The 26,725-nt window shown below is 53.1% G+C and overlaps 1 protein-coding gene and 1 long non-coding RNA gene across 5 annotated transcripts in view; both read left to right on the top strand.

Moving 5' to 3' along the window:
• Positions 1-6,021: 6,021 nt before the first annotated feature.
• Positions 6,022-26,725, top strand: part of TP53I11 (tumor protein p53 inducible protein 11) — a 32,034-nt gene continuing 11,330 nt past the window's right edge. For 3 of the 4 annotated variants that reach the window (XR_010302492.1, XR_010302491.1, XM_064144294.1), the window contains exons 1-2: positions 6,022-6,138; positions 25,236-25,610. Coding sequence is in view for 2 of the 4 variants with exons in the window: in XM_064144294.1 (XP_064000364.1) it covers positions 25,482-25,610 (129 nt within the window). In the remaining 2 variants the exon portion in view is untranslated. Of the gene's footprint in view, positions 6,139-25,232; positions 25,611-26,725 lie in introns of all 4 variants that reach the window. The other variant, XM_064144303.1, reaches the window with a different exon arrangement.
• Positions 10,044-13,323, top strand: LOC135180655 (uncharacterized). The gene is made up of 2 exons (XR_010304529.1): positions 10,044-10,493; positions 13,090-13,323. It is a non-coding gene; the product is annotated as an uncharacterized LOC135180655 (long non-coding RNA).

Here is a 26,725-nt window from a genome sequence, read left to right as displayed (position 1 = left end):
GGCTGTGATGGGTAGAGGAGTCTGGGCTGCACAACCTGATCATCTCTTCTGACCTTACCCCTTGGGGATGTACCACTCAACACATCCTCTGCAGTGAATTTCAGAGGCAATGCCAAGAAATATTTCTCCTAGTGTGAGAAAATGACAATGCTAAGGGTGAAAATTGAAGTCAGCAAGTATCTCAAGATGCTGCAGGGACAAGAAGACAATTTCAGGTACAGAGAGGAAAGGATGACAAAGAGGACACGCATGGATGCCTGGGGAGGCTCAGAGCTGATGGGATGAGCAGGCAGTGAGAGAAGCAGCACAAAAAAAGGCATGACAGGATTTTGAAAGCAAGGATGGTGATCCAAAGAGGCATGGGACGCTGCTGAGGGACAAGAAAAAGAGGTAACAACTTATTGCTCTGTCTGAATGTGACCTTCTTTTACAGTGGCTGGAGGCCATACCCATCCTGCTGAGACAACAAAGTTCCTGCAGGAGCCTGTTGCAGGTCCTGGAGCCTCTTTCAGTGACTCCTGCCTTCATACAGACTCCTTCCAACTCCTTCCTCTTGGAAGAGCTTCTTAACTTGCATTTCTTTCTATGTGTTTAGGTGGGTTTGTTGGTCTTAAAAATGTCATTTCAGCAGAAACATTGAGCATGTCTTATGCTGCTCCCAAGGAACATTTGGATTGCTTGCAAAGCTCTCCTTCTAAAGGCACTTAATTTTTCTGCTTCATTTCGTGTACACCAAGCTCTTTAGAAAGCACAGATCCACACACAGCACTTTGCATGCCTGGAATCAAAAGGCCTTGACCTGAAACAACATTTTTTGGGGGGTTTCCATGGAAGAAGAACACAAAGTTCACTCCAATCTGGAACCTACTTCCCCCTCTTTCTAGGCTGCTTTCACAGAAGGCACCGTTTTCTCAATAGCTTTCCCCCACCCCTGCAGCATCAGTTCATCTGAAAGCAGCACCCTCAGAAGAAGGACACAGACCCTGCAGCACATCTGTGTTCTCCTCCCCAGACAGACAGAAAGGCCACTCTGCTGTTAAAGCAGGTTGGGACTTGTTCCTGGTGAAGATACTGCCCCCATCATCATTGTCACCTCAGGGGGCAGGATCAGGTCCCACCATGAGAAGCAATTCTAGCCCAGACATCATCTCACAGGACCTGTGGGGCTGGGCTCATGCTCTGGGCACACAAGGGGTCAGATGGCCAGAGCTGTTAGAGGGGCTAATAAAAAAAGCCAGGCTCATCTGCAGAGTATTGCTTAGCTCTGTCACTTTACTGCTGTGAGCAGCTTCCCCAGGCTGAGAAGGACATCCTGCCCTCCCCAACCAAGCCCCTGCTTCAGAACCATTTTATCCTTCCATCCAACATCTCACCAATGAGACTGGATAGAGCAGTCCTGCACCCATGGGTGCTGTGCAGGCAGGGGGCTGGCTTGGGCACTTTACAGTCTCTTGGGCAGAAACTCCTCCACCCCACAGAGAGGACATCTCAGGAAGCAGCACATCTCACCACCAGCTCCAGCCCCTTGCAGAGTCACAGATGTTTTGGGTTGGAAGGGACCTTAAAGATAATCTTGTCCCAACCTCCCCTACCTTGAGCATCTTCAACTAGCCCAGGTTGCTTAGAGCCCCATCCAAGCTGGCTTTGGTGATGTCACACTCAACACCTCAGAAACAATTTACTGTGTGGAGATCTGTTCCTAAGAATATGTCGGCTCTACAACTCTCACAGTGCCTCTTCATACCTTGCCCCTGGTTTTCCAGAGGCTGGTTGCACTCCTCACATCCCTCACACCCCTCAGATGTGGTTCTGTGTAGGAAGGTGACACAAGGGCCCAACACTCCAGGGCAGAGCAGGAGGCTGTGGCATCCCTGGGCTTTACCTACCCCTTCTATCTTCACAGCTGGCCCTGGAGAAAAGTGAGGACTCAGCAATCCCTAAGGAAAAAAGCTGAACCCTCCCTGTCAGCATCTTGAAGGCTTGTACACACAGCCTGACAGATAGGTGGATCTCTTGCCTCTTCTCCTCAGCACATATTTTAATGCCCTTGGTGCTGCCTTGGCACATCTCAGAGGCATGGTGCTGAGCAGGTTGTCCCATTTGGAGATGCAGGAGGCAGCCTGGTGTTCCTGCATGCAGCCCCATGGCTGCACAGAGCTCAGCTCTGCCTGTGTGATCCGGGGCTGCATCAAAGCCTTTCTCCCCACAATGGAGGAACTGCAAGACCTTTCTCCTTTGCAGGTGCTCCTCTAACAAGATGCTCAGGGGGCAGCTCTGGAGACACCCTGGCCTACCTTTTCCCTTTCTCGCTGCTCCCACATGACTTCAGAGCCCCCATCCTTCTATGTCCTGCTGTCTGGGTCACTGGATTTCTCCACAGACTCTCCTCCAAGTGCAGGACATTCCTTAGGGACAGATCCATCGATTTTTCCTTTTCCTTCTCATCCAAGCACCAGGCTCCAGCTGAGTCATGTGGATGCAGTTGCAAGCATAGCCCTCTCCTGCTCCCCTCCTCCCTGCCTTTGCTTGCAATACCTCCATCCCGATCTTCCTCCAGACCCACACTTGAACTTTGCCTTCCATCCTTCCTTTCACCACCTAAATGCCTCAGCAGAAGCTCCTAGGGGGGTCACGAGCTAGTGACATTGAGCTCTCAGCCCTGACATACAACACAGTGTGAACATTAGCTCCAAGCCTCTGGTGCCTGCTTGAGATGCTGCAGTGAAGGTTTGATTGTGCAGGTACCAAAGCTGAGATGAAGGGAACTGCAGATTGTTTGGGTTGCAGAGCGGTGCAGGCAACAACCTCCCTTTGTCCCAAGGGCTGCTGCTTGCTCCTGCCAGCTGTGTCACAGCCCATGCCTGTGTCCTGGGAAGCTGGAAAGGCAGGGGAAAGCCCAAAGGTGCTCATCAAAGTCTGGTCACTCAGAGCAGTGCTGATGGTGTGGTCATCTGCCCTGATGATCACAGAATCATAGAACTGTTTCAGCTGGAGAAGACCTTTGTGATCATCAAGTCCAACCATGGCTGTCAAGACCACCATGGCCATTAAACCATGTCCCAAAGTGCCATGGCCACAGGTTTCTTGCACACCTCCAGGGATGGGCACTCCACCACCTCCCTGGGCAGCCTGTTCCAATCCCTGACCACTCTTGCAGCAAAGATTTTATCTCCTAATCTCCAACCTAACCCTCCCCTGGAACAATTTCAGACCCTTTCCTCTTGTTCTGTCATCTGATAGAGGGGAGAAGACATCAACCCCACCTCACGGCAACCCACTTTTGGGGAGGTTGAGTAATGAGGTCTCCCTGCAGCTGCCTCTTCTCCAGACTAAGCAATCCCGATTTCTTCACCCTCTCCTCATAAGACCTGTACTCCAGATCCTTCACCAGCTTTGTGATGCTGGTGAAGGGTCTGGTCTGCTTGGATGCAGCACCAGAGAGGAGCAGAGCAGAGAGTATGCTTTGTGGTGGTTGTTCTGCCATTGAAACACTCAGCATGAGTGACAGACAAAGGCTCTTCCCAGGCCTCTGTGTGAGGAAGAGGTGAGTGGGTGGGAGCTCTGGGAGGTCTCCCATAGAGCCCTTGCTACAGAGGAGCTCTTTTATGGATGCAAATCCTGTCCGAGGGCGTTCTAAGGCACATTTTTAGGTCCCAGAAACAACCCCAGAGCTCCTTGTGACCCTGGATGACACAAACCTTTGAATCCCTGTGAAAAATGACGTTTGCAGCTTCTGAACCCCTCCCCCATAGTGAGCTACCCAGGGAAGACTGCCTGCTCCTGGCTGCTGCCAGACAGTTCCGGGAGACCTCCCCAAATGCAAATGTCTTCTGCAAAAAGCCAGTGTGACATATTTTGACTTCCCTTGTTTGACAATACCGTAGCTACTTCATGTCACTCCTGTCCAACGTGACTGTTTCAGCCCTGCTTTGCTGTGCCATTATCATATTTCCACACCAGCAAGCCCAGATGGAGCATGTGGAATATTTCATCTCCCCGACATCTTCTGGCACAATCACTCTGGAAATTCTGCACTTCAGCACAAGGAAAACGTTTCCTTAGCTCCAAGTCAGGACTGGATGTGGCTTGGGACTTTGTATTTGTTTGTGAGGTATCAAATCTCTAGTTCTTTTTGTTGTTGTTGTTCCCCTTTCATGCAGCAAGCTCAGCTTATGGAAATGTCAGCTATTCCCTCTGCAGAAATGTTCTGCTTCCCCAAGATTCATTATTGCCTGCTGGGAAGTGGGAGATTTGAGCCCAGTTCCCAGGGGATGACCCTTCAGTTTCTCAAAGGACACCCTTGTGTTTGCAGTGACCTCATCGCACCCGACAACTCCCCACCAGGGTTTGTTCACGGGGTCAAAGCGAGTTCAGAGGTTCCCACCCCATCCCGCCTTTCAGTGCTTCCCTCTCCCTGTTCCTCCCCTGGGTGCTCTGCATTTCTCCTCTTTCCCTGCTCCCCTCTAAACTGGATCAGTGAAATAAGCTGGGTCGAGCAAACAGACCAGAAGCTGCTCTCAGAAACCCAAGGAGTAGCCTCAGGATGGAGTCAGAGCTGCCCCTGCTTCACAGCCACCCCTCCGTGTCCTGATTGCTCTGATGTTTGCTGCTCACTAGGTTGTTCTCCTTCACTACAGACACATCTGGTCTAACCTACCCTGTCCCTTTTTTTGCCCTTGGAGCATCCCTTTGGAGTGACCTCATGAAGGGACCACATGTCCAGGTCAGGCTCTGGCTGAGGCTGCTTTTCCAGCAGCCTGTGCAGCAGCAGAGCCAGAATTTTCCCCAGCATGAACTGGGGAAACAAGCAGGTGTGTTCCTCCGGGCTCACATTCATTCTCTTCTGCCTTTTACAGGGAATTGTGTAGCAGCCCACAAAGGCATGTCCCTACCACCAGAATGCCCATTTGTACTGCAGAAGATCGTGGCAATCCTGCTGGCTCTGACCCTCTGAACATGCCCTCTGGCAGCTTCCCAAAGGGATGGAATCGTGGAATCACAAAACCATGGAATCACTCAGGTTAGAAGAGATCTGTAAGATCATCTGAGCTCTCCAGTTGAAGAGAGACAGGGACTACTGGGGAGAGTTCAGCAGAGGCTACAAAGATGCAGAGAGGCCTGGAGCATGTCTGTGAGGAGGAAAGGCTGAGAGCCCTGGGGCTGCTGAGCTTGGAGAAGAGCAGCCTGAAAGGGGATCTGAGCAATGCTCAGCAACAGCTAAAGGGTGGGGGGCAAGAGGATGGGGCCAGACTCTTTCCAGTAGCACCCAGCGACAGAACAAGGGGCAGTGGGCACAAAATGGAACCCAGGAGGTTGCATCTGAACATGAGGAGACTTCTTCGGTGTGAAGTTGCTGGAACCCTGGAGTGGGCTGCTCAGAGAGGTTGTGAAGGTTCCTTGTCCGGCCGTTGTGATCCGGAGCAAGCTGCTGCGGGTGCCCCTGCTTTAGCAGGGGGCTTGGACTAGATATCTCCAAAGGTCCCTTGAGCCTCCACCCTGCTGAGGTTCCGGGCTTCTCAGATCTTCCAGCCTAATCATTAACCCAACACCTAACACCTGTAACCCCTGCAGGGCCCTTCTCTGATCTTCGAGCCTCATTAACCCAACACATAACACCTGTAACCCCTGCAGGGACGGCGCCTGGGTGGGGCTAGGAAGCCTTTTGCTGCTCCCAGTTACCAGATTACTTCCATACCCCCACGCCCCCTGCTCTCCGCGGCCAGGAGCCGGCCCCCGGACACTGCTTTTTGTTCTTTCCCCCACGCGTAACCTGCGTGTAACCCACGCACGGCGCTGGCCGGGACAGGCAGCCGGAGTGGGCTGGGTGCCGCGGGTCTGCCGGGGCGCTGCCGGAGGCGGGGGGAGGCAGAGCCGCCCCGTCGGGCGGGCGGTGGCGGCAGCCGAGCGGTGGCAGCTGCGCGTCCCGCCCGCGGGGGGCCGGCCCGGGCGGGGCGGGCGGGCCCGGTAAAGGCGGCGCCGGGCGGGGGCCGCGCTCAGTCTGGGCGCTGCGGGCTGCCGCCGCCGGTCGGTGCTTTCTCCAGCGCTTTTCACAGCCCTTCTGCTTCGGTTCCTCCATGGGGCAGCCGCGCCGAAGCCTCGGGACTCCTCCGCGCCGCCACCGGGACCTGTGTTAGGGCGGTGAGTAGCGGGGATGTCCCAGCCGCCATCTCCCGGTACCGGCTGGGGCAATCGTTTGTCTGGAGGTCCGGGGGCGGTGGGGCGATACAGAGCCCGCCGTGGCCGGGACCGCTCCGCGGGAGTCTGCTGTGGGTAGCCGCCGGCCTGTCCCCGCTCCTGGGAGTCTTTTCAGTGGCTTCCCGGAGCGAGGTGGGTGTGCGAGCGGGTGGACGGACTGGGGAGGGAGCAGCCCTTGCTGCTGTGGTGGGACCGGCTCCGTGCGTGGTCTGGGTAGAAGGGATGGAGAAGGTGGTACTGGAACACTTGCAGCCTGGTGAGATAGTGGCAGGTTGCCTATAGACATGAAGGGGACGGGAGCTATGCCCTGGTGGCGCTTAGGTGGGTCCGTAAGTGGTGAGGGCTTTGTCCTGGCTGTCGCTCAAAGGCTAGAGGAGTCCTGCGGGGCTTCCACCCTGGAAGTGCCCACACTGTTCTGCGTGCTTGGGAAAAGTCACAGGAGCACCACGGTCCTCAAATGATCTCCTCAGCTGCCTGAAAGAGGAGCATGTGTCCTCACCTGGGCTGTGGTCAGCCTCAGTGCCTCGGATTGGAGAGAGGGAGGCTGTCTCAGCTCTGCTCCCGTGGGATTCCGCTCTGGATATGCGCTGGGCAGCTCGGGCTGCAGGGGGGGCTTGGTAGTGGGTGACTGGATGATGCTTGGACTGGGGTTGGAAGGAGAGGGGTGGGGTGAGAGAGTTTAGCAGAGGAAAGGAGATGGGACAGAGCTGCTGCCATCATGGAAGGGAATCAGGGAGATGAGCCAACCCTCGGTGGGCTCTGCATGTCTGCCTAGGCGCTTGTGTGTCCCTGCCTGCTGAGACATCTGCTGAGCTTAGCAGTGCGCTGCTCTAGGTCAGCAGCTCTTGGATCCTTTCAGGTGAGCAAAGCAGGCTGAGCAGTAATTAACACTTTATCCGGCACCTGCTCCTTGTTTTGCTCCAGCACTGCTTGGGCTTGCAGTTCGCCCAAGCCTTTCCCTCACCTGAGCAATGTCCCCGTCCCTCTTGCGGCTCCCTGAGAGATGGGGCCAGCAAAGCCCGGGCTGCGAGGGATTAGCTGGGTACCATTTAATCCATCTCCTCTGCCTGCCAGAGGCTGTGAGCTATGAATGCCAGCAGCAACCAATGCCTTGTTGACTTTAGGGCTCCCACCAGCCCAGCTGAGCCCTGAGAAATTACAGGCTCCAGCAGAGACCTGGCTATTCCGGACTTGGCATAAACACTGTGCTCAGTCACTGTGTCTGCAGAGGCCACTGAATAATGACGTTCAGGGCCCGCGGGTGAGGAAAGAGGTTTCCAGGCAAATAAATCGTAGCTGCACAGCAGGCAGGGGAGTCCTTGCTCGCCGGGAGGAAGTTTGCTTAGAAAGGTTTTGTCACAAACCAAAAATAAACTGGGTCCTAAGACTGGGAATGGAGTTGTCTCAACTAGCTGTATCTCAGCTGGGTTCCATAAATGCGACTCAGGGTTTTGCAAGGGGTGGTTTGGACCTGGGTGTTTGGATGCCCTCAAGCAGAGAGAGGATAGATACTAATAGCGGCCAGGAAAAGTGAGACTTGGTTGCTTTTGGAGGTGTCCATGTGGTTTCATTCTTGGTCTGCTGTGTGGAGCAAGGCAAAGAGTTCTTCTCTGGGTAGATGGTTTGTCACAACCTGGGGGATGGAGAGGTGATGTCTGTTGTGTAGTCTCAAGGGAAGCTTATCCCTTCTGCTTGCAAAAGGATTTAATGTAGCAATATGGGCAGAAGAGCATCTCCAGGGACTTGCACTGCAGAGGGGCTGGGGCAGCCATTGATCTGTGGGAGCATCAACAGCAGAAATGCTCAGCATGGAGAGTTTCTGCCCATTTGGAGCTGCTCAGGGACTGGGGCCTGATCCAAAGAGAGCTGTTCTGCTATTGTCCTCGATGCGCAGCGAGTGCTGAAGCGTGCAGAATGCTCAGGGTACCTCTGCAGCTGGCGTTCGCTTGTCACACAGCTCGCTGGAGGTCAAAGTGTTTAACAGGCATGGGTGGGACTGGGAGGGATGGCTCCACGTGCCAGCTACAAGCATCACTTAGAGCTGCTTGCGTCCTGAGCTGTTCCTTGCTGCCTGTGTGTTTGGTAATGCCCAAGGAATACTCACATTTTGAAGAGGAAGTGTGACATTCTCATCCAACAGAAGGACCTGCTGGTGCCTGCCATGCCACCAGCTACCCAGGGGGCTGCATGAAGACCTGGGGGCTCACCTGAGCTGCCAAAAGTGAGAGGAGACCACCAAGTCTATGAAGTTGAGGTGCCTGTCTGCCTGGTGCCGTGTGATTTGGTTTCAAGGCTTCCCTTGGCACAGGAGGAAAAAACCAAAACCAAGCAGCACACGTGCAGCAGAAAGATGTTGAGATTGTTTATGTTCTGCTTCTGGACAGGGGCCAGGGGAGCAGCTTGACGACCTTGGCACTGCTGGGACAGTATTTATAGAAAGCAGGTCTGCTGGGGTTTGTGTTTTCTGACGTAGGAATGTGCAAACAAGTCATGGCAGGAAGAGACCCAAATGCTGGTCCCCAAACGCCTTGGGACTTTCTCCAGAGCAGGAAAAGCAACACTTAAGAGGTGGTGACCAGGTGTTTGTGCTGTTTCCTGCCTTCCTTTGGAAAACATGGCTTTGGGTCTGGAGATCACAGGCCAGCATGTGTTCACTCTGTGTCTGAAGAACTCTTGCTTGGCATGCTAAAAGATGTTCACAAAGACCAGCCCAGCTATCACCAGAGACAGTTTGATGGCTCAGACACGAAGGGAGATGATAAATGACGCTCTGGTCGTCTTGGGTTTCTTGTGATTGTGAAGCTCTTTGCCATCTGGAAGGGTTAATGGGTTTCAGGGTGTTTCAGTGCCCATCTGTGGTGACAGATGGAGAGAATGAGGCTGGGAGATACACTGGGTCTTTGCTGGGCAACCCACCATACAGCAGCCTGTGCTCTTCCCACAGCCCTAGCTCTCGGGGCTCTGATAAAAGCCCCGTGGCAAACTTTCCCCTGGAGTCTTGCCTCGTGGCTGCATTTCTCATCCTCCCCCTGAGAGGGAGGTTAGGTAAATCCAGGATTGACTTTTGGTCCCTCTGTGCAAAACAGACTTTCACTGAGTGTGTTTGTGCACTGGTTTTGATGGGGAAGTCCTCACCCAGGCTCTCCCTGACTCATCTACACCAGATCTTGTGTAGTCTGCTTTACCCAGCTCATCTAGTGGGGTAAAGCTGAGGACCCTAAGGGATGCCCAAAGTCACCAATGGAGTTGGTAAGGAAGCTCTAAACCAGGTTCATGCCAACCACCACTATGGTTGTGGGGAAGGATGTAGGAGACATCTGCCATCAGAAAGTGGGAAATGGTCAAAAAGATTGTGGCTGGGTTTAGTGTTGGTGCTGAGAGGCTTCTGCTGGTGGTCATCTTCTGAACCTGTGAGGCCAAAATCAGGGCACAGGGACAGGGAGGAGGCTACAGTCCTGCAGGGCTTCCTAGAAGTTTTGGGTTGGGATTTGGATGGAGATAATATAAATCAAAGGCACCGAGAAGAGCGTGAGGAGAAAGCTGGTTAGAAATGAAGCAAATGGTGGTTTGGTAGTCCTGGCCTCCTGGAGAGGGCTATGAGCAGGATGAGCTAATGTTGAGCGAGGTGCATACTGGAGTGTCAGCCTGATCTGAGCACTGGCAACCCAAAGCTTTGTTTGATGGGATTCTGTGTTTTACAGGGAGATTAATTCCCTGTTGCAGCTGCCTGCTGCTGCCCACAGCACAGAAATCCTGTCTTTTCTCATTAAAATCAGGCAGCACATCAACTGCCTGGCCTGAGGGGCAGGAGTGGGCAGCTGCAGGCAGAGCAGCACCCAGAACCTTACAGCCCTTTCATTTTTACCAGTGTCTTGCCTGGGCTGAGAAAGTAAACGGTCTGAGGCTGTGTCAGCAGCTGAGCAGGAGACCCATAGAGAAAAGCCACAAGTCTTCAGGAAGCTGTGAATGACTCAGCCAGTGGTGCTGGCTACCTACACCTTCGTTCAGTACCCCATGACGGCAGCAGAGGTGCTCCTCTGCAGCCAGTCCATCTTAGGAGTGAAGTGCAAACCTCTGGCTGCTGGTTCTCGGTGGTCATGGGAAGACTGGAGAAGCTTTTCCAGATGTCAGCGTTTATTTGAGCCCTAAAGCCACTCCATCTCTTGTTGGGTGCTGCAGTCTCTTTCTGGGCTCACCACTGGAGGAGCAGATGGCTGTGACAAAGAGCAGGTGGCTTCCCAAGGGGGTCAGCCTGTGCACATCGTGCTTTCTGCACCATCTCCCTTATGGCCAAGAAGGTGCTTGTAATTCACTGTCCTGGCTGTCTCACTGTGGCTTGCTATGCAGGGCATCCTCCCATCAAGGGTGGTCCCCTGCATGGTGTGGCTGCAAAACTGGGGGAGGTCACAGGATGTCAGGGGTTGGAAGGGACCCAAGGCATCATCGAGTCCAGCCCCATGCCAGAGCAGGACAACACAATCTAGCTCAGGTCACAGATGAATGCACCCAGACAGGCCTCCAGGGGAGAAAATTCCATGGCCTTTCTGGGCAGCCTGTTCCAATGCTCTGGGACCCTTACAGTAAAGAAGTTCCCCCTTGTGTTGAGGCAGAACCTCCTGTGCTGCAGCTCCCATCCATTGCTCCTTGTCCTATCACAGGGAGCAGTGAGCAGAGCCTGTCCCCCTCTCCTGACCCTCAGCCTTCAGATATTTGTAAACATTTATTAAATCCCCTTTCAGTCTTCTCCAGACTAAAAAGCCCCAAGTTCATCAGCCTCTCCTCATAAAGCATGCCTGCTGGTCCCATAATCATCCTTGTAGCCCTCCCCAGTTTGAGAGAGGCAGGGATCTACTGGAGAGAGTCTGATGGAGAGGTACAAGGACAATTGGAGGGTCTTGGAATGTCTCTGCTGTTTAGTCTGGAGAAAGGGCTGAGAGGGGATCTGATCAACTGCTATATGTATCTGAGGGGTGGCTGTCAAGATGAAGGTGCCAGGCTTTTTTCAGTGGTGCCCAGTGATAGGACAAAGAATAGTGGGTACAGGCTGGACCACAGGAATTTCTACCTCAACATGAGGAGAAACTTCTTTATGGTGAGGATGCTCAAGCCCTGGAACAGGCTGCCCAGAGAGGTTGTGGAGTGTCCTTCTCTGGAGACTTTCAAAACCCATCTAGATATGTTCCTGTGTGCCCTGCCTTAGGTGTTCCTGCTTTGGCAGAGCACTTGGACTTGATCTCTGGAGGTATCTTCCAACCCTTAACATTCTATGACTCTGAATCTTTAGGTGCCTGGCACATCATTCTGGGTATATGGTTGGTGTGTTCTAATATGTGAGCTACCTCCTCACAGAGAGGGAAGAGAAGCTCCAAAGCCACAGCACTGAGTCCAGACAAGCTGTCTGGTGGAGTTTGGTTTGTGTTCTAGGAAAAGAAAAAATAACTTACACTAGAAGCTGCTTCATAGCAATGAAGAGCATCCAAACTTTGCTCTGCAGTGAGCGGTAGTGGAGCCTCCACAACTGCTCTGGGCAACCTGTTCCAGCATCTTACCACCTATGTGGGGAAGATTTTTCTTCCTAATGTCTAATCTAAATTCATCTTCTTCCAGTTTGAAGCCATCATTCCTTATCTTGTCACTCCATGCCTTTGTAAGCAGTTCCTCTCCAACTCTCCTGTAGCCCCCTTCAAATACTGGAGGATTGTTAAATGGCCTCCCCAGAGCTTCCACTTCTCCAGGCTGAATGACTCCAGGCTACTCAGAAGGGGTGCTCCAGCCCTCAATCATCTTCGTGGCCCTCCTAAATAAAGCACCTGAGTGCATCTCCCCCTCCAGCCAGTTAATTCCCTGCTCTACCTTGCTGTGCAAACCAAGCATGCTTCATGAATGCCTGCAGAGAGTGTCAGGGAGAAGAGCCCAGCCTGCAATCCCCAGAGCCATGGGTGACATTACAGGTCAGGGAATGGGGGCAGGGTTGACTAAAACCTGGCACTTTGGTGTCCTGAGCAGGGTGCTGTGCTCTAGACTAGCTGGTAGAGCTGTGTGTGCACCCCTACAGCTGGTGTTGCTGGAGCTTGTTGCATTCAGCTGTCTGAGACTTGTGATTGCAGAAGGTTGTGAAGCAGCCCCTGATGGCAAGGGTGAGACATAGAATTGTAGAATGTCAGGGGCTGGAAGGGACCTTGAAAGATCATCTGGTCCAGAGCAGGATCACCTAGAGCAGATCATGCTGGAACGCCTCCAGACGGCTCTTGACTATCTCCAGAGAGGGAGACTCCACAGCCTCCCTGGGCAGCCTATTCCAGTGGCATCTGGCAACCTGAAACCTTGATGTGCCAATGCTGGTGCCACTAGCACTTGGCTTGCTGGGCATCCCCGTTGCTGCCTCCTCCCTGGATGCAGGAACCTGGCAAAGGTCCCAGAGTGTGATTTGGTGAGGAGGACTACTCAGTAGCACCTTTATCCTTTCTTTCCTACAGCTTGCACCAAGTGAGGTGGGGAGAAAGAGGTCCTTGGCTCTGTGGCCTCCCAGTGTTTCTGCTATTCCCCATCTGATCAAAGGCCATTGATGCCACATGCTGATGTCCACGCCTTGGTCTTCTCTCTGCTCTAAAGAGAGAACTCTTGCTTAACCTCTCAGGCTGATGTGTGTCCTCTGGGGGCCATGACTAAGAGGAGCAGGCCTGTAGGATGCAGCTTCTCTGTGCCCAGCAGAAGAAAAGGGGACCCCTTTGCTTGCAAGTTGGTGTCTTGCTAGTTTATAATCCCCAGGGCAGACTCCGTGCTGTGTGGTGGACAAAAGGGATCCATCACTTGGGTTGGGGAGCTAAGTGCTAGGATTTGGTCTTGCCCATCCATACAAAAACAACTTAAACCATGGCCTTGTTCACATTCTAGGCTGCTCCTGTGGGAAGAACTAAACTGTCACAGGAGATTGACTCATAGAATCAGTAAGGTTGGAAAAGACCTTTAAGATTGACTCCAACTGTACCCCAGCTACCACCACCACTAAACTGTGTCCTGAAGCACCGTATCTACATGTGTACATGACTCCAGCACCTGCCTGGGCAGCCTCTTCCAATGTTTGACCACTCCTGCAGGAAATAAACTTTTCCTAATGTCCAAACTAAACCTCCCCTGGCTCAGCTTAATCCTGTTTCCTCTCCTATTGCTGCTTACTTGGGTAAGGAGACCAGCACCAGCCTCACTGCAACCTGCTTTCAGGGAGTTGTAGAGGGCAGTGAGGTCTCCCTTTAGCCTTCTCTTGTGCAGACTAAACAACCCCAGTTTCTTCAGCCACTCCTTGTATGACATGTCCTCCAAACCCCTCACCAGCCTTGTTGTCATTCTCTGGGCACCCTCCAGAATCTCCATAATGTATCCTGTCCTGAAACTGGCATCTCTGGGGTATGACTGCCAAAAAGAGGGAGCTGTGGAGAATGGTGGTTTGGGTTACACTTGGTACTGCTCTCTTCAGCTGTGAAATGCTCATGCTGCACTGGGGACAGACTATCTCTGCATCTGGTCCTCCCTGTGCCCGTGATGGCAACCAGCAGACCTCTCACCCATCAGAGGCACTGTCTTTGTCAGTCTCCTTGATAACATTTCCTTCCTTTGTGAGTAAAGCTTTCTGAAGGGTGCTTGTGTGCCAGCTGCTGATAGAGCACGTTAGAAAGCCCTGGAGGAAGGTCAAGATGAAATGTCACACTCTCTCTGCAGCCAGGGAAGGGAGCAAGCCTTGGTGATCTGGGCAGGGTTCAGGCTTGACAGCTCATGCATAAACCACTCTGCATGCTGCTGCATGCACCGACTCTTCTTCCCCGGGCTTAGCAGTGAAGAGAAGCAAAGTTGGGCTGGTGTTGGCTCCTGGGGAGCATGTGATGGAAACCTGTATGTTCTTTTAGGGCTATTTGACCCAAAAAACACATCAGTGAGTCACAGAATTGTTTTGGTTGGAAAAGACCTTTAAGATCATCAAGTCCGACCATCAACCTAACATCACCATGGCCATTAAATCATGTCATAGAATCAACCAGGCTGGAAGAGACCTCCAAACTCATCCAGTCCAACCTACCACCCAGCCCTGTCCAATCAACTAGACAAGTGCCTCATCCAGGCTTTTCTTGAACACCTCCAGGGATGGCGACTCCACCACCTCCCTGGGCAGCCCATTCCAATGCCAATCACTCTCTCTGCCAACAACTTCCTCCTAACATCCAGCCTAGACCTCCCCCAGCACAACTTGAGACTGTGTCCCTTTGTTCTGTGGTTGGTTGCCTGGCAGAAGAGATCAACCCCACCTGGCTACAGTCTCCCTTCAAGTAATTGTAGACTGCAATGAGATCTGCCCTGAGCTGCCTCTTCTGCAGGCTAGACAACCCCAGCTCCAAAGGTGCTGTGTCCACACACATGTCCACCTGTTTCTTGAACACCTCTAGATGACTCCATGACCTCCCTGGGTAACTTATGCCAATACTTGACCACTCTTTCCGTAAAGAAATTCCCCTCTGCCTCCCTCTCTGTGTGACAGCAGGCTGGGCTGAGCTGCATTGGTGTAAGCTGACCAGGGAGCATCTTACAGGCTCACAGGATGTTGGGGATTGGAAGGGACCCAAGGACAATACTATCTAACACAGATCATGGAGGAACACATCCAGACATGCCTTGAAAGTCTACAGGGAAGGAGACATCACAACCTCTTTGGGGAGACTGTTCCAGTGCTCTGTGACCATTCCAGTAAAGAAGTTCCCCCTTGTGCCGAGGTGGAACCTCCTGTGCTGCAACTTCCACCCATTGTTCCTTGTCTTCTCCCAGGGAACAAGTGAGCAGAGCCTGAGCTTTCTCCTGCTAGGAGGCTGTGACCATGGATGGGAAAAAATAACATCATCACAGAATCCCAGCACAGTGGGGGTTGGAAAGACCTCTGTGGATTATCCAGTCTAATCCCTCTGCTCAAGCAGGGGCACTAACAGCAGCTTGTCCAGGATCATGATGGCCAAGGGAGTCATTGTAGAGATGGAGGCTCCACAACCTCTCTGGGCAGCCTGCTTCAAGGCTCCAGCACCCTCACAACAAAGTTTTTTCCTCCTGTTCAGCTGGAAGCTCCTGGGTTCTAGTTTGTGCCTGTTGTTACTGGGCACCGCTGAGGAGATCCTGGCCTCACCCTCTTGCTTTCTACTCTTTAGGTCTTGCTGAGCATTGCTCAGATCCCCTCTCAGGCTGCTCTTCTGCAGGCTCAACAGCCCCAGGGCTCTCAGCCTTCTCATGCTTCAGGCCCTTCAGCATCATTGTGGTCTCTGCTGAACTCTTTCCAGTAGTTCCACATCGCTCTTAAACTGGGGAGCCCAGGACTGGCCCCAGTGCTCCAGCTGTGGTGTTGCATGGGCAGAGTAGAGAGAGACTGTCCCTCGACCCTACTGCTCACACTTGTCTTTGTGCACCCCAAGAGACCCTGCCACGATGAGCTGGTTGTTGCTCAGGCCAAGAAGAGCATTTCTACCTCCTACACACCATATGTAACGATCTGAATGCTGCTCAGGGTCCATAGCTTCCCTCAGCAGCATGGGAGCATCACAGGCAGGAGTTGGGCTGGCTTTGGCAGGCTCTGGAGCTTGGGCAGTCGGTTTGCTAATTGTGTAGAGCTGAGAGCATGGAGGTGTGAGAGGTTAAATAGCTTGGTCCTGCCCGTACAGAGCAGCAGCAGCGCCACCAAACCTGTCATCTCCTGTTTTGGCTTCCAGGCATGATGCTCTGCTGCTGGAGTCTAGTTCTGAGCCTGGGGGCAGCAGGGTTCACCTCCCGGTGCTTCACTGCGTGAGAGAAGGATGCTTGTGGCTCCTCCTCCTTCTGAGGCTGCTACAGTTCACTTCTTGGGGGGGATACTGCAGTTTTGGGAGTGTTGCAGTTCAGTTCTGAGGAGGATGCTGCAGTTCAGTTCGTGGCAGATGCTGTAGTTCCAGGCCTGCTGCAGTTTATTTTTTTGGGGGGAAGCTCTTGTCCTGGGGCTGCTGCAGTTATGGGGGGTGTGTGGTGTCTGTGCTGTGTTTCTGAGGGTGCTGCAGTTCATTTCTGAGGGAGATGCTGTGGCTCCAGGCCCTGTTGTAGTTCGTTTTTTATGGGGAGTAGTTGTCCTGAAGTTGCTGCAGCTCCATTTTGAGGGGAATGTTGCAGTTCTGGAGGTGCTGCAGGTAAGTTTTGGGGGAAATGGTGCAGTCCTAAGGGTGCTACAGGTCAGTTATGAGGGAGATGCTGCAGTTTTTGGGGGGGTGAGGTGGTTCTTAGAGTGCTGAGGTTCAGTTCTAGGGAGATGCTGTAGTTCCAGGGGATGCTGCAGCTCAGCTTTTGGATGATGCTGTCATTTTGTGGGTGCTGCAGTTCAGTTCTTAGGGGGAAGCTGCAGTTTTGGTGGGGGATGCTGTGTTCTGGGGCTGCTCCAGTTCAGTTTCTGGGGGGAGGTGCTGTCATTGTGGGTGTGCTGCAGGTCAGCTTGGTGGTGTTGCTGTTGTTCTGGAGGCTGCTCCAGTTCAGTTTTTTGGAGGAGGTGCTGTCATTGTGGGGGTGCTGCAGGTCAGCTTGGGGAGGGCATTGTTGTTCTGGGGGCTGCTACAGTTCAGCTGGGGGTGGGGGAGATGCTGTCATTGTGGGGGTGCTGCAGGCTGATGCTCCACAGTCAGCCTCCCCTGAGCTGCCCCACGAGTCAATTGCTGGGAATTTTTTTTCCCAGGTGATGTGGCCCTGATGTGTGAATCAGCAAAGCTCCACCAGCAGCTCTTTAGAAGTTTCACTCTTCTAAATCTGTCTCCTGGCTCCTGTTGGTCCAACAGGGGGAATGTTGCATCTCACATTTTTAGCTTTAACCTGTTGCTATGGAAACCACAAAAGGTGCCAGAGGGGGGAGGGTTTGGGTTTTGGGTTTGTTTTTTTTTTTGCCACTTGAGGATAGACTCTACCAAGTAGTGGAAGTATATGTTTTGTTGGGAAGCCTTCTGCTAAGCAGCTGCTCCAAGCCCCTCTGCATGGCTGGGCTGATTTCCAGTTGAAGGAGCCACCAGGGAGTGGTGAAGCTGGAGCTGTAATTGTGTGTGCGAAGGAGCAGGGCTCAAAACTGACGAAGTGGAGGAAGGATGCATTACCAAGCTGCTGACCTGGGGCTGAGTGATGTGCAGGGAGGTTGTCCAGGTCCTGCAGGGAGAGTCAAGGTGGCAGCAGTGTATTCCACGAGAAATGGTTAACCTTCAAGCAGGGAGTCTGGGACAGAATGCTCCCCTCTTCCCTGAGACTGATAGGAATGCCAAAAGGCTGCTCTAGTCTGGCAGCCTGAGCTGTCTGGATTCACTAGAGATTGTCAGGACCCAAAGCAAGCCCATGGAAATCAAACCCCAGCTGTGATTTGTCTATTTATAGAAAAATAATATACATGGGAATTATTAATCAAGGAAGGGAGGTTCTCCTCCTTCTACTCTGCCCTAGGGAAGATACAGCTGCAGCACTGGGGCCAGTTCTGGGCTCCCCAGTTCAAGAGAGACAGGAAACTACTGGAGAGAGTCCAGCAGAGGCTGCAAAGATGCTGAGGGGCCTGGAGCATCTCTGTGAGGAGAAAAGGCTGAGAGCCCTGGAGCTGTTGAACCTAGAGAAGAGCAGCCTGAGAGGGGATCTCAGCAAAAGCTAAAGGACCTATGGGGGACAAGAATATGGGGCCAAGAGCTTTTCAGTGTGCCCAGCCCCAGGAGAAGGGGTGCAAATTGGACCCTCACCATGCTGGAGTTCTGTGGCAATCTAATTTATTTCAGTTCTAAATCATGTATGCAAGCAACATTCTGTCCCAGGATGTGGCTGTGACCACGTGCTGTGGGCACTACTCTGGGACATGGTCTTGCTGTCAACCCAGCTGTTGACTGATGGTGACTGCAGCCATTTCATACCAGTCCTGATTTACATCTCTGTCGTAGAAGCAAGTTCTGTTGCTTGCAAGAGGAGTGAGTCCTGCGATCTTGGGACTTGGGAAACATCCTGCCTAGAGCAAGAGGCAATCTCCCTGCTTAATGCAAATGCATTCGTCTGCCCTTTCTGCCCTCCCTGTGCGTGCCCAGACTGCACATCTGGTCACACCATGACAGGCTACAGGAGAAGAGGAACCCTTTGTTTTCTACAAAAATGGAAGGAAAACAAATGTGGTGGTGCTTGAGGCTTCCTGCAGCAGCTGTCTCAGGCTGGGGCTGCAAATCCACCCATGAAATGGGTCAGGAGCCTGACTTTGGGGTGCTGGGATGGCCTCATTTGTTTCCTCTTCCATTTGGTAGCAGTGAAGATGGTGGTGGTTTATAAAGTTGCAGTGGTTGTCTGATTGCTGATCAGGAAATGTGCTGGCTGGAAATGCATTTTGTCCTCTTTTGGAGGAAGATCCATCATTTGAAGTCCCCCCCCCTTGGCAGTGGAATGCAGAGGGACGTCCCCTGTGTGGCTGAGGGGGCCAAATCTCCCAAACTGTACTTCCTTGTAGTTTTGTTTTGGAGTTCTGGAAAGGGATGGAGCTGGAGAATTGTTGATGTGAAGAAAATCTGGCATAGGTTTGAGGTTCTTGAGGGGGGGGGAAGAAATAATAAGAATCCACATTTTTGTCATGATGATCCAGGATTCAGCCTGGAGAAGTAAAGGCTCCAGGGAAACCTAATAGCAGACTGCCAGTAGCTGAAGTGGGCTGCAAGAAGGCTGCAGAGGGACTGGTTGCAGTGACAGGATGAGGGCAATGGTTTGAAATGAGAGAGAAGCAGATTTAGATTGGCTGTTAGGAACAAGTTTTGCAGCATGAGGGTGGTGGAACACTGCAACAGGTTGCCCAGGGAGGTATTTGAGGCCCCATCCCTGGAGATATCCAAGGTGAGGCTCAACAGGGCTCTGGGCAATCTGATTGAGGGTGCCTCTGCTGACTGCAGGAGAAGTTGGACTAGGTGACTTTTGGGGGTCCTTTCCAACCATTTTGGGGTGACTTCCCAAGTTGCTTCTTGGAGCCTGTGTCATTCCTCAGGTGTGAGGCAGATGAGATGCTGAGCTGCGGCAGCTTTTCTGCAGCTCAGCCGTTGTTACCCTGTGTGGCTGCAGAGCTCTCCTGGCTTTTCCAGGCTGCTCTTTTCCAGTAGCAAGCTTGGGCTTTGATGATTTTCTACGGGGTCTGTGTGCACATATGAGTTTTATATTTCCTCCTAATGTTTCCCTGTAGACATCATCTGCAGGACAGATGGCCTGCTCAGCTTCTGGGACTGTCTCCCACAGACACCTCTCTGAGGCAGCTGAGAAATCAAACAGGAGTTCTTCTCTTTTATTACCCTTAAAGGAACACAGCACCTCACCCTGACACAACTCATTTTCATCTCCCTCTGCCCTCCCAGCTCCCTGGGAGACCTGGATGTTTGGTGCTGGCAATCTGAGGTGGGTGCTGGCTAAGACTGGGACATGACTGCTTGAGTCACTGGGGAGAACGAGGACAGCTTTGGGGTGATGGATTGCTGCAGCTGGCCAGGCTGACAGCCTTTGTGGTGGGAGGAGGATGGAGGCATGGACTTGGACCCCAGTAGTAGAATCACAGAATAGTTTTGGGTGGAAGAGGTTGTTAAGATTCTAAAGTCCAATCTAGCACTGCCAGGCCACCGCTAAGCCATGTACCTCAGCACCACATCTCTGTGGCTTTGAAAGCCTTCCAGGTGTGGGGACTCTACAATACAGTCCTGGGCAGCCCATTCCAGATCTTGACAACCCTTTGAGGGGAGCAAGTGTTCCAAATACTCGACCTAAAGCTCAAATGGTACAACTTGAGGCTGTTTCCTCTCTCCCTGTCAGTTGTTCCTTGGGAGAAGAGTCCAACCTTCTTTCAGGGAGCTGTAGAGAGCAATGAGGTCCCCCCTGAGCCATGCTATTGCTGATACAGGCCAGGATGCTGCAGTCCTTGGCCAGCTGGACACAGGCTGGTTCATGTTCATCCATGGGTAAATGATATATAATACAGATGGGAGCTGCTGAAGCAGCAGATTGTAACTTGTGGCCTTTGTATCTGCAGCCGTGACACTGCTCAGCACAAGGGATGGGCTACTTGAGAAACCTACAGAACATGTCCTGTGCCATAGAGAAAAACTTCCCTGTGAAAGGACATCTGAAACCACTGAGCAATCAAATCCTTCAGCTGTGCTGTACCTTCCACCTGCTGTGGCTTGGCCCCAGGTCATGGTGCAGGATGGTTATCATAGAATCAACCAGGTTGGAAGAGCCAACCTAGTACCCAGCCCTATCCAGTCAACCACACCATGGCACTTAGTGCCCCATCTAGGCTTTTCTTGAACGCCTCCAGGGACAGCGACTCCACCACCTCCCTGGGCAGCCCATTCCAATGCCAATCACTCTTTCTGTCAACAACTTCCTCCTAACATCCAGCCTAAACCTCCCCTGGCACAGCTTGAGACTGTGTCCCCTTGTTCTGTTGCTGGGTGCCTGGGAGAAGAGACCAACCCCACCTGGCTACAGCCTCCCTTCAGGTAGTTGCAGACAGCAATGAGGTCCCCCCTGAGCCTCCTCTTCTCTGTTATGTGTGCACAGAGAGCTTGAGAGAGTGGGGCTGCAGGAGAAGACCCCATCAAGGAGGGTGCAGCCCTAAGGCAGGCAGAGAGGAGAGTTCAGGTTGTGTGAGCAAGGCTTCAGTTGTCCTTTCCTGCAGTGGAAACAGGGTGAGCTATGGAAATTGGCTCTGACCAGGTTTTCCTCTGCTTAGTGATGCTGCTGGTCACATCCATCTAATTTGTAGTTGCTGGAGCCACGTTAGGGGCAGGGTTTCACTGCACGTGGTGGCCAGCTCTGCTCACAAACAGTGCTGGAGGGCATCTGACCCAAACCAGGGTGTTCTGCCATAGAAATGGCCAAAGCTCACCCTGTGGGTTGCACGTGCCCTAGGCAAGGCAATACTGGTTTGGGTTTCAAGGTTCCATTGTCTGTTGGAGATGACCTGGAGGCAGACAGTGAAGATGCCTTTTGACATTTTGCTTTGCATGTTCAGCACCTGTAGAGGCAGGGAGTCTACTGCCAGAGTGCTTGGGTTTGCTCTAGGGAGGACACAGTGTCCCTGTGCCTGTTGGTGTTGCTGAAGTAAGCAGCAAGGCTGTGCCAGAGATGGGAACGAACCTCTGCGAGGTGATGTTTCCTGATGGTGGTTCAAAGAGCCTTCCATGCTGGTGTTTGGGTGAAAGGGTTGTCCTGCTCGTTGCAGGTGAGGAACCTGAAGCATCCTTCTTGCTGAAGTGTGCAGATGGTGCCAGGCAGAGCAGGAGCAGCAGCCGCAGTGGTTCGGTGCTAATTGTTTTTACTGCCTGAGCATCAGATTATTTTTGTCTTGATCAGGTTTCATTCCCTGCAAGTCTGGGGCTTCCTGACCTGCAGAAATTGCTCTGGGAGAGTTTCTCTTCTCTAGGGTGGAGAACTTAGAGCCTTCATCCAGCACACGGGTTGCAGAGCCTTCATCCAGTGCATGGGTTGCAGTATATTCCTTCTGGCAAAAAAAACCCTGAAAGTGAGTTATTCTGTGGTTGTTTGGAGAGTAGTTGCTCAAGCAGACCTGCAAAGCTGCCTGCTGCAGCTGACAAGGAAGAAATCCACCAGGATATGGGAATAGTGATGGATTGCTGCAACTGTCCTGAGGGCCTGGTCATCCAGATCTCTGTTCTGGATAGAAATCAAAGCAGGGAGGTAGTTCAGTCACCACAGTTTTGGGATGTGCAGTTGCAGAAACAGAGAATCACAGATTGGTTTAGTTTGGAAGGGACCTTTCAAGTCCATCTAGTCCAACTTCCCTGCAGTCAGCAGGGACATCTCCAACTAGAGCAAGTTGCTCAAAGCCCTGAACAAGCTGACCTGGAGTGGCTCCAGGGATGGGGTTTCTACCACCTCTATAGGCAACCTGGGCCAGGGTCTCGCCACTCTCTCTGCAAAACATTTCTCTGTTCAGTTTGAATCTCCACCTTTGAGTTCAAACCATCACCTCTTATTCTGTCCTAAAAGACTCTGCTCAAAAGCCTGTCCCCAGCTTTTGGATCAGCCTCCTGATGCACTGCAAGCCCACCAGAAGGTCCCCCTGAAGCTTTCTCTTCAATCTCAACAATCCCAGCTCTCTCAGCCATGCTTACCTCATCCTTAAGTCTTTGGCCTAACAGTGGGCTCAAGATGTTGTCTCGGGGACATTGGCCAGAGCCTGACAGGATAGCAGGAGTCCTCTCCTTGGCCTGGGCACAATGGAAGCTGAACAAACTTGTGGCCAGCTTAAGTGTATAACATTTTCCCTCCTTGTCCTGGCTCCTCGACTCTGTTTCATTTCCTCATCCTCTGCCTGCAACTTGGAAGTGCCCTCAAACTCTTGGAGGCTTTATTTCAGGTAAAAAGCTGCACCATGAGGAGAGGCTGAGGGAGCTGGGGGTGTGCCGCATGGAGAAGAGGAGGCTCAGGGTTGAGCTCATTGCTCTCTACAACTACCTGAAGGGAGGCTGTACCCAGGTGGGGTTGGGCTCTTCTCCCAGGCAGCCAGCATCAGAACAAGGGGACACAGTCTCAAGTTGTGCCAGGGGAGGTGTACGCTGGATGTTAGGAGGAAGTTGTTGTCAGAGAGAGTGATTGGCACTGGAATGGGCTGCCCAGGGAGGTGCTGGAGTTGCCGTTCCTGGAGGTGTTCAGGAAAAGCCTGGATGAGGCACTTAGTGCCATGGTCTGGTTGATTGGACAGGGCTGGGTGCTAGGTTGGCCTGGATGGTCTTTTCCAACCTGGTTGATTCTATGACCATGGATTGCAGTGCCACCAGAACAAGAGCCAGGTAAACAAGCAATATTCCTGTCCCCAAGGCGCCACATCCGCAGCAGTGGGCAGGGTAGCACCCATGGGCAGCAGCTTGCTGCAGCTGCAGGCAGTCAACTTCAGGTGCTTTCAGAGAACAGGATCTGGGTGCCCTCCTGCACCTCTCTTGATGGGTGTGGCGCGCTGGGCGCTGCAGCAGCATCACATACGTGGTGGAGTCTTCCCTCTCCTGTGCTGCAGAGCTGCGCTTCCCTCTAGGCACTGGGAGGAGAGTGGAGGTGCAGGGGGAAAGAGCTGTGGAGGTGGGGAGAGATGGAGCTGTCATTAGCGTGCCACCAAGGAGGTTTCTTTGCACCATCGAGCAGTAGCTCTCCAAACAGAGTGCTGTGTGCTGAACTCCTGAGAGAGGGGAGCAGGCACTGCAATGAAAAAGGATCTGGAGGAAAGGAAGAAATCCCCACTCCAGCTGCAGAGAGCCAAGGGTAGGAGCTGCCTGCTTATGGTGATTGATCTGCATGGCCCCTGGGATGCTCAGAGAACGGATTAAGGAGAAAAGAACCGCGGGAGGAGGAGGAGGAGGTGGAGGTTCCTCTTTGAAAATGCTCGGGCTGATGGAAAACATCCTCTAGATTGTCAGTGTGTCAGGATCCATCAGTGTAAGTACAACATCTCCGGGTCCTTGGCATCCGCTGTCTGAGCGTCCCTGCATTAGCACTAATGCGTTTGTTAGCTGTTGCTCGTTAGCATCCAGCCTTTCCTAGGCTCTTGCTCTGGGAGATGGGGATGGTGAGATGTGGGACTGGCTGGTATGGACCAGAATGGGCTTCTGTGGTTGTTCCGTGGGGACTCGCATCTGGCCCACGTTGTCCCAGCTCCTGGCCCGCGGTTCACCGCGGAGCCGTGGAAATGCGTAGCGGGAAAGCAGTGCCGCTGGTGGTGTGGATCGACTGCCACCACCTCCTGTCCTGAGAGCAGCTGGCGAGACAAGCGAGGAAGCGAAATGTTCATCTTGCAGCCTGTGGTCAGTTGCAGAACTGCCTGGTAATGAGAGAGCTCTTCAGGGCTGTATTCACTGATGAGTCACAGAGGCCTTCCTTTAACCCCCAGCACCTTCCTTTGCTTCTTGCCCTCAGAGCAGACTCTCCTGCTATGAAGATGCTTATGAAGATACTGGCTTTGGGTTTGTGACTCCTTTTGTATCCCACTGCCCCTTCAGTTTTTTCCCCTCTCTTTTTTTTTATCCCTAGTCCTATCTTCCCATCCTCTAACATTCCATGTAAACTCAGCATGGTGAGGGTTGGAAGGGACCCCTGGAGATCATCCACTCCAACCCCCTGCTAAAGCAGGGGCACCCACAACAGCTTGCCCAGGATTGCAATGCCCAGGGGGGTTTGGAATCTCTCCAGGGAAGGAGACTCCACAGCCTCTCTGGGCAGCCTGCCCCAGGGCTCCAGCATCCTCACAACAAAGAAGTTTCTCTTCGTGTTCAGATGGAACTCCTGAGTTCCACTTTGTGCCCATTGCCCCTTCTGCTGTCAATGGACACCACTGGCAAGAGTCTGGTCATGGCAGAAGGGTTGGAACTAGATGATCCTTGTGGTCCCTTCCAACCCTGGTTGATTCTATGATTCTGTGGTCCCATCCTCTTGCCCCTCGTAGGTCCTTTAGCTCTTGCTGAGCACTGCAGCCCTCTCAGGCTGTTCTTCTCCAGGCTCACCATCCCCAGGGCTCTCAGCCCTTCCTCCTCACAGAAGTGCTCCAGCTCCCTCAGCATCTTTGTAGCCTCTGCTGGACTTTCTCTGGTAGTTTCCTGCCTCTTGAACTGGGGAGCCCAGAACTGGCCCCAGCCCTCCATTTGTGTCTTCCCTAAGGCAAAGTCTTATCTCAGCCTTCTTGGTTTTGAGAGGCACGAGATGTGGGCTGCACCATCTGGGGAGGGGACAGACAGATAAGTGCCTGGGAGTTATGTGGCTTTTGGTGTGGAGGGGCAGCCTGAAGGGTGTAATGCCTGGAGAGGGAGAGGAGGAAAGGCAAAGCCTCACTTAATGACTTTCATTCCCCAGCCTGGAGAGTGTTTAATTCCTCCCGAGCTGGGAGGCAGCCAGGAGGGGCTGTGCCTCAGGCTGGGCTAAGCCAAGCTCTGGTTTGTAGGTCAGAAGCTTTTAAAGCTAAATGCCCACACTGAAGCCATGCTGCTCTGATTTCCTTCTCCCTTCCTCAGCAGATCCTGGCGACGGCAGGACCACCCTGAGATGAGCCACCCCTAGGCAAGGTGGCCCCACTGCCAGGGCTCCCTGTCCCTCGACGATGAGGACCCACCCGCTGGCCTAAGGAGAAGATCCTGGTGGTGCTGGTGCTTGCTTTCTTCTTTCCCCCGGGGGGGGGAAATTCCATGTGAGGGCTCAGCTACTTCTTACCCCCTCCTTGTGCCCCCCGGCAGCCAAGGGCCGGGGGCTGGAGAGCCCCCAGCATGGCGGCGAAGCAGCCCCCCCCGCTGATGAAGAAGCACAGCCAGACCGACCTGGTGAGCAGGCTGAAGACGCGCAAGATCCTGGGCGTCGGAGGGGAGGACGACGACGGAGAGGTCCATCGCTCCAAGGTGAGGGAGCCCCGCACGGGGGCAGTGGCAGCTGAGGTGGTGCTGGCTGCCAGCAGCGAACTTTTGCAGCCTCCTCGGGAGAAGCAGCCCCGTGGGGCTGTGCAGGCAGGAGAGCAGAAGGCTGGGAGGGCGTCAGTGTGTTTCAGTGGCTGGGGGTCAGGAAGGGAGGGACAGGGACAGCCTCTGCTCACTTATGCCCTGGGGTAGGACAAGGGGCAAGGGATAGAAGCTACAGCACAGCAAGTTCCACCTCAGTGTGAGGAAGAACTTCCTTACTGTAAGGGTCACGGAGCACTGGCACAGGCTGCCCAGGTGGGTTGTGGAGTCTCCTTCTCTGGAGACATTCCAGCCCTGTCTGGATGTGTTCCTGGTGACCTGTGCTAGATTCTGTGGTCCTGCTCTGGCAGGGGGGTTGGATGGGAAGACCTCCAGCAGTCGCTTCCAGCACCTAACATCCTGTGATGTGAGTGTAGAGCAGAAGTCTTCTGAGGAGCAGCTGAGGGAACTGGGGTTGTTTAGTCTGGAGGAGGCTGAGGGGAGACCTTGTTGCTCTCTACAACCCCCTGAAAGGAGGCCGAAGGGAAGCGGAGGTTGGTCTCTTCTCCCAAGGAATAAGTGATAGGACAAGAGGAAACTCAAGCTGCAACAGGGGAAGTTTAGGTTGGACATGGAGAATAATTTCTTCCCTGAAAGAGTTGCTCCCAAAAAGGAGGAGATGCTGCCCAGGGCAGTGGTGGAGTCCCTACCCCTGGAGGGATTGAAAAGCTGTGCAGTTGTGATGCTGAAGGACATGGTTTAGTGGTGACCTGGCAGCACTGGGTTAATGGTTGGACTTGATGGTCTTAAAGGTCTTTTCCAACCTAAATGATTCTGTGATGCTTTGGAGGCTGTGGTGGCACAAGCAGTGCTGTCTTTGAGCAGCCATGGACCATGCAGCCTGCTTGGTGCAGAGGAGCTGCCCAGAATGGCTTTTTGTGGTAATGGGGTGAGCTCTGCCCTCAGCCTGCTTTAATCCACTCTTGAAATCGTGGAAACACCTGTGAGCCAGCACCCATAAGAGCATGGTGCCACCACTGCCCACCAGCTGCTGCCTGGATGCTGCTGCAGCAGCAGTG

The sequence above is a fragment of the Pogoniulus pusillus genome, chromosome 1 (assembly GCF_015220805.1).
Source record: "Pogoniulus pusillus isolate bPogPus1 chromosome 1, bPogPus1.pri, whole genome shotgun sequence".
Lineage (NCBI taxonomy): Eukaryota > Metazoa > Chordata > Aves > Piciformes > Lybiidae > Pogoniulus > Pogoniulus pusillus.
Note: the sequence above shows the minus strand (reverse complement) of the source record. Positions and strands in the feature narration are given on the sequence as shown.